The 5,300-nt window shown below is 30.7% G+C and overlaps 1 protein-coding gene across 1 annotated transcript in view; it reads right to left on the bottom strand.

Moving 5' to 3' along the window:
- Window positions 1-1,060: 1,060 nt before the first annotated feature.
- Window positions 1,061-5,300, bottom strand: part of LOC125851029 (receptor kinase-like protein Xa21) — a 5,087-nt gene continuing 847 nt past the window's right edge. Inside the window, exon 2 of the mRNA XM_049530822.1 lies at window positions 1,061-1,218. Coding sequence (XP_049386779.1) covers window positions 1,061-1,218 — 158 coding nt within the window. The remainder of the gene's footprint in view (window positions 1,219-5,300) is intronic.

The raw sequence follows: 5,300 nt of genomic DNA, 5'->3' as shown, positions 1-5,300 counted from the left end.
CAGGGAACATTAGACATGAAAATCCCTAAAGTAGGATCCCTTTTGAGATACCTTAGTAGATGAAATGCAGCTTTCAGGTGTGGTTCTCTTGGAGATTGCATAAACTGACTAAGATGTTGAACACTATAAGCAATGTCAAGTCTAGTGTTGGTGAGGAAATTCAACTTGCCAATTAGCTTCCTATAATAGGTAGGGTCTGGTAATAAGGTCCCTTCTTTGGCCTGAAGTTTCACATTTGGATTGAGTGGTGAAGTAAAGCTGGTGTAAGGACTACAGTCATACTCTTTGAGTAAATCAAGGACAAACTTCCTTTGAGAAATGAGGATACCATCAGCCTTGTATAGTATTTCCAAGCCCAAGAAATAATGTAATATACCTAGATCCTTGATTTTGAACCTGTCAGGTAAGAATGCCTTGAGCTGTTGGTTTTCAACTAGATCAGTTCCAATAAGAAGGATATCATCAACATACACTGCTATGAAAATGACAGAGTGATCTGTCTTTTTGAAGAAAAGAGAATAATCATTCAAAGAGTGTTGATAGCCCCTGGAACAAAGAGCCTAAGTAAGCTTGTCATACCATTGCTTGCTGGCCTGCTTCAAACCATAAAATGACTTTCGTAACTTGCAGACCAGATTAGGATTACTGAGAACCAAACCTGGTGGAGGCTGCATGTAAACTTCCTCATGGAGATCCCCATGAAGGAATCTATAGGTGTGACCATATCGTCACATCTCTCCCACAAACGAAAATTTGGGGAATTACTGGCCGGCTTCTCGCACTCGTCATTGATGAATCCGAGTTTATTCTTTACTGACAGAGAACGTAGTACGCCTCTTCTCCATGATCTATAACCAGTTCCATTAAAAAGATTTGGTACAAGCATTGCACCCGGATTATCAGATGGATGCATATACAATGGACTAGACGAATCAATTGGGGCATCAGTGGTATTAGTAGCAATATTGGTAGTATTAGTCATCGTCAACAGTTATCAATTCGTAAACAGTAAGAGGAATAGGGAAAGAGAAAACAACAGAGGATTGAGAAGCTTGAGTTTTCAATCGAGATGAACAAACTCACACAACTGCAGATTGACAATACACAAGGAATTGATTGCGGAAAAATCGACCTGATGCTCTGATACCATGTCAAACTTTGAAATTGGATGATCAAGCTTTATCGAGAGCTTGAGATTCATCCCTGGTTGCTTCTCTTCTGTTGTTGCATTAGGAACGAAGAAGAGAGAAAAAGGAAATATAAAGCATTGTTTGTGAGAAGCACTGATTTATTTCATCTGTAAGTGTACATTTATAGTAGATGAATGGAAACTATCTAACAAACTACTGACTAATCTACAACTGTCAATTAACTAACTAAGTAACCGACTCAATCAAACAGTAAGCTAGACTAATGCACTGTACAACATAAATATACAACACACTACACGTTACATATCTCAATACAATATATAGGTTAATCCTCAACTCGCTCTTATAGAATCCTTAACTTTTTGCTCCTATTCTGATGTGAAGTTTGCCATAGGCGAATTTCACAACAAAACCTCCTTTGAGTTTAACACTAGCACCTCGTGGGCCTGTTACAAAAATTAACTAGATTAGGTTAGAATTGCACACGAGATCAGTAAAAATATATAGTTGGAGAGTGATGGAATTGTTTTACTTCTACATATTTGAGTTTGTAATCTATAGTATTGTTTATACTTTTATGTTGTTTAACTCATTCACAAAAGTTTTCTATCGGCTTCTGGAATAGATATACTAATAATCAAGTCTCAGTTGAGTCAAAACAAAGTGATTTTACCATTATTATTAAAATGAGATTTTCTTAATTTATTTCTTTATTGGAAATATATTTATCAATCAATTTGTTTTGTTGATTCAGGAAAGAGATTTATATTCCTTCTTTCAATGTTATTGATTGTCTTGTTAAATCACATTATTTCTTTTTCATCGAATTGGATTTACACAACTTTTTTGACATTTTTCTTCGGGTTGCTAACTCAATAGGAAAATACTAGTCAGCCAACGAAATAAACAAATTTAGCATATTGAAACTTCTTAGGGTTAGAAGCAAAAGAAAGAACCCAAACTTCCTACTATAAAAGTGATTCCTGGGACCAGAGAAAAATTAAATCTTGAAAAATTGTATCTAGTTCAATACACTATTAGTCGATATGGTATATCAATACGATGAACATTGCTTTTTTTTATTAGACATATTGTACGGTTCATAAAATAAATTTCTCCTTTTTTTTTAACTTCATGAAAACATAAAAAAAATGAAAAGAAAAAAGATTATATCTTTAGATGATCAATCAATTCATGAAATAAAAATTCAAAAGGAAACTTGAACATAATCTGAAATATTGCTTTATTAATCGAAACAAATCAAAATTAAATCTCACAAAATTTCAATGAATATAAATATAAATTCCGCCTTCAACCTCTAAGGAAAATTTCAATCTCAATCGATAGGTTATAACTTTTTGTCTAGAGGTGGTGGAGTTGACCTGTGACCCGGTCCGGATGGTGGAATTGAACTTTTCAAAACACGACGGTTATTATCAATACTACCACTGCTAATTTTTCAATTGAAAATATTTTTATACCATGAGTTCTTGCTGAAAAAGTTTCATTTGTAGACATTAATATGAAAAATATCATAATAATGGAGATTAAAAAAAGTTTATGAACCATATTGGCCATGAGAATTTTAATAATGATATGTTAATTAAGAAGTATATAAGAAGAAAGTTGATAGAAAAATGTGTATTTTGTTGTGTATGGAGGGATATGTATTTATAGGTATCATGCTTTACTATATATGGAAAATAATTTATTAAAATCAGACTGGACCAGATTATTGGAAGTATAATAAAAAGAAGATTGTCTTACCAAAAAAATGAAAAAAGATAAATGTTTTACCAAAAAAGAAAATGAAAAGAATATTGTCTCACCAAAATGAAAATGAAAAAGATTATTGTGACGACTTAAATTGGTCAATATTTGTGCATGATTAAGTACCGGAACTGTCAACATAGGCGTATCCAAAATTTTGAGATCATGGGTGCATTATTACGAAAAGGTGGATCTAAGATATAAATTTGATTGGTTTAACATTTATGTTATTATCACTAAAAACCATTAAATTTTAAAAGGGAAAAGGGTCAAAAATGTCCTCCATTTATAGTTTGGCTCAAAAATGCCCTTAAACTATGTGAAAGGAACAAAAATTTCCTCCATTTGCACTTTGGTCCAAAAATGCTCTTGCCGTCAATACTTTGTCCAAAAATGCCCCTATTATTATTTAATGGGTCAAAAATGCTCATCGTCCAAATGAATATACTATTATTTTCTCTTTAACACATTCTTTTTTCTAATAATTTTTTTAAAATTAGCAAAATGTTTATCTTACTTCAATTCGGAAAAAAATAAAAAATGAAAATATTTCTTATTTTATTATCATTATTTTTTATCGTTATATAAATATAAATTAATGATGAATATACTATGATCTTATATATATGACATATATTATCTGTGAAAGGGTACATGAAGTTATTCTATTTGAATTTATAAAATAAGATTAAGAAGAAGAAAAAATATTTCCAACATTTTTATTTGTTAAAGTGATTTTAGAAGAAAGAAAACAAGAATAGTGTTCTTTAATAATATTTTAATTAGGAAAAAGATGTATTTAAAAAGAAAAAAATAATATATTTATTCGGAAAAGGGCATTTTTTGACCCATTTTGCAACTATAAGGGATTTCTGGACCAAAGTATTGACTGTAAGGGCATTATTGAGCCAAACTATAGACAAAGGGCATTTTTTACCCTTTTCCCATTTTAAAATTATAGGTACACACTTATTTTTCATCAATCCAAACCACTTATATCAGAGACGTTATCCAACTTTAGAAAGAAAAATAAAACAAGATAAATAAAAGGTTCAAATTTCTAAATTCACTTAGAAAGGTGCACCCAATCATTATTGCACGACATTATATGATACTTCAAATGTGGGTTCACACATTTATATTTAAATATTTTTTAAGAAAATATAATACTACTATATATGATATCAGGAGGGAAGCATGGGTTCACGTAAACCCGGTGACCCCCTCCTGAATACGCCTCATTTGAATTTTTTTTGCCAAATATTGTACTATATATCATGATCATTTAAAATACTAGTCAGCCAACATTAGCATGTTGAAACTTCTTAGGGTTAGAAGCAAAAGAAAGAACCCAAACCTCCTACTATAAAAGTGATTCCCTGGGACCAGAGAAAAATTAAATCATGAAAAATTGTATCTAGTTCAATACATTATTAGTCGATATGGTATATCAATTCGATGAACATCGCTTTTTTTTTATTAGACATATTGTACGGTTCATAAAATAAATTTCTCCTTCATTTTAACTTTACAAAAACAAAAAAAAAAAAATGAAAAGAAAAAAGATTATATCTTTAGATGGTCAATCAATTCATGAAATAAAAATTCAAAAGGAAACTTGAACACAATTTTACTAATCTGAAATACTGCTTTATTAATCGCAACAAATCAAAATTAAATCACACAAAATTTCAATGAATATAAATATAAATTCCACCTTCAGCCTCTAAGGAAAATTTAAATTTCAATCGATAGGTTATAACTTTTTGCCTAGAGGTGGTGGAGTTGACCTGTGACCCAGCCCGGATGGTGGAATTGAACTTTTCAGAACACGACGATTATTATCAATACTGCCACTGCTAATTTTCCAATTGATTTTTTCAATTGAAAATATTTTTGTACCATGAGTTCTTGCTGAAAAAGTTTCATTTGTATAGATTAATATGAAAAATATCATAACAATGGAGATTAAAGAAAGTTTATGAACCATATTGGCCATGAGAATTTGAATAATAATATGTTAATTAAGAAGTAGAGAAGAAGAAAGTTGATAGAAAAATGTGTATTTTGTTGTGTATGGAGGGATATGTATTTATAGGTATCATGATTTACTATATATGGAAAATAATTTATTAAAGTCAGACTAGACCAGATTATTAGAAGTATAATGAAAAGAAGATTGTCTTACCAAAAAATGAAAAAAGATAAATATTTTACCAAAAATGAAAAGAATATTGTCTTACCAAAATGAAAATGAAAATGAAAAAGAAAAAGATTATTGTGATGACTTAAATTGGTCAATATTTTTGTGCATGATTAAGGGTCGGAGGCTCGGAGCTGTCAACAGAGGCATATCCAGAATTTTGAGATCATGGGTGC

This window comes from Solanum stenotomum, unplaced genomic scaffold (assembly GCF_019186545.1).
Source record: "Solanum stenotomum isolate F172 unplaced genomic scaffold, ASM1918654v1 scaffold21668, whole genome shotgun sequence".
In the NCBI taxonomy this organism is placed as follows: Eukaryota; Viridiplantae; Streptophyta; class Magnoliopsida; order Solanales; family Solanaceae; genus Solanum; species Solanum stenotomum.
The sequence above is the reverse complement of the archived record's forward strand: the minus strand, read 5'-3'. Positions and strand labels throughout refer to the sequence as shown.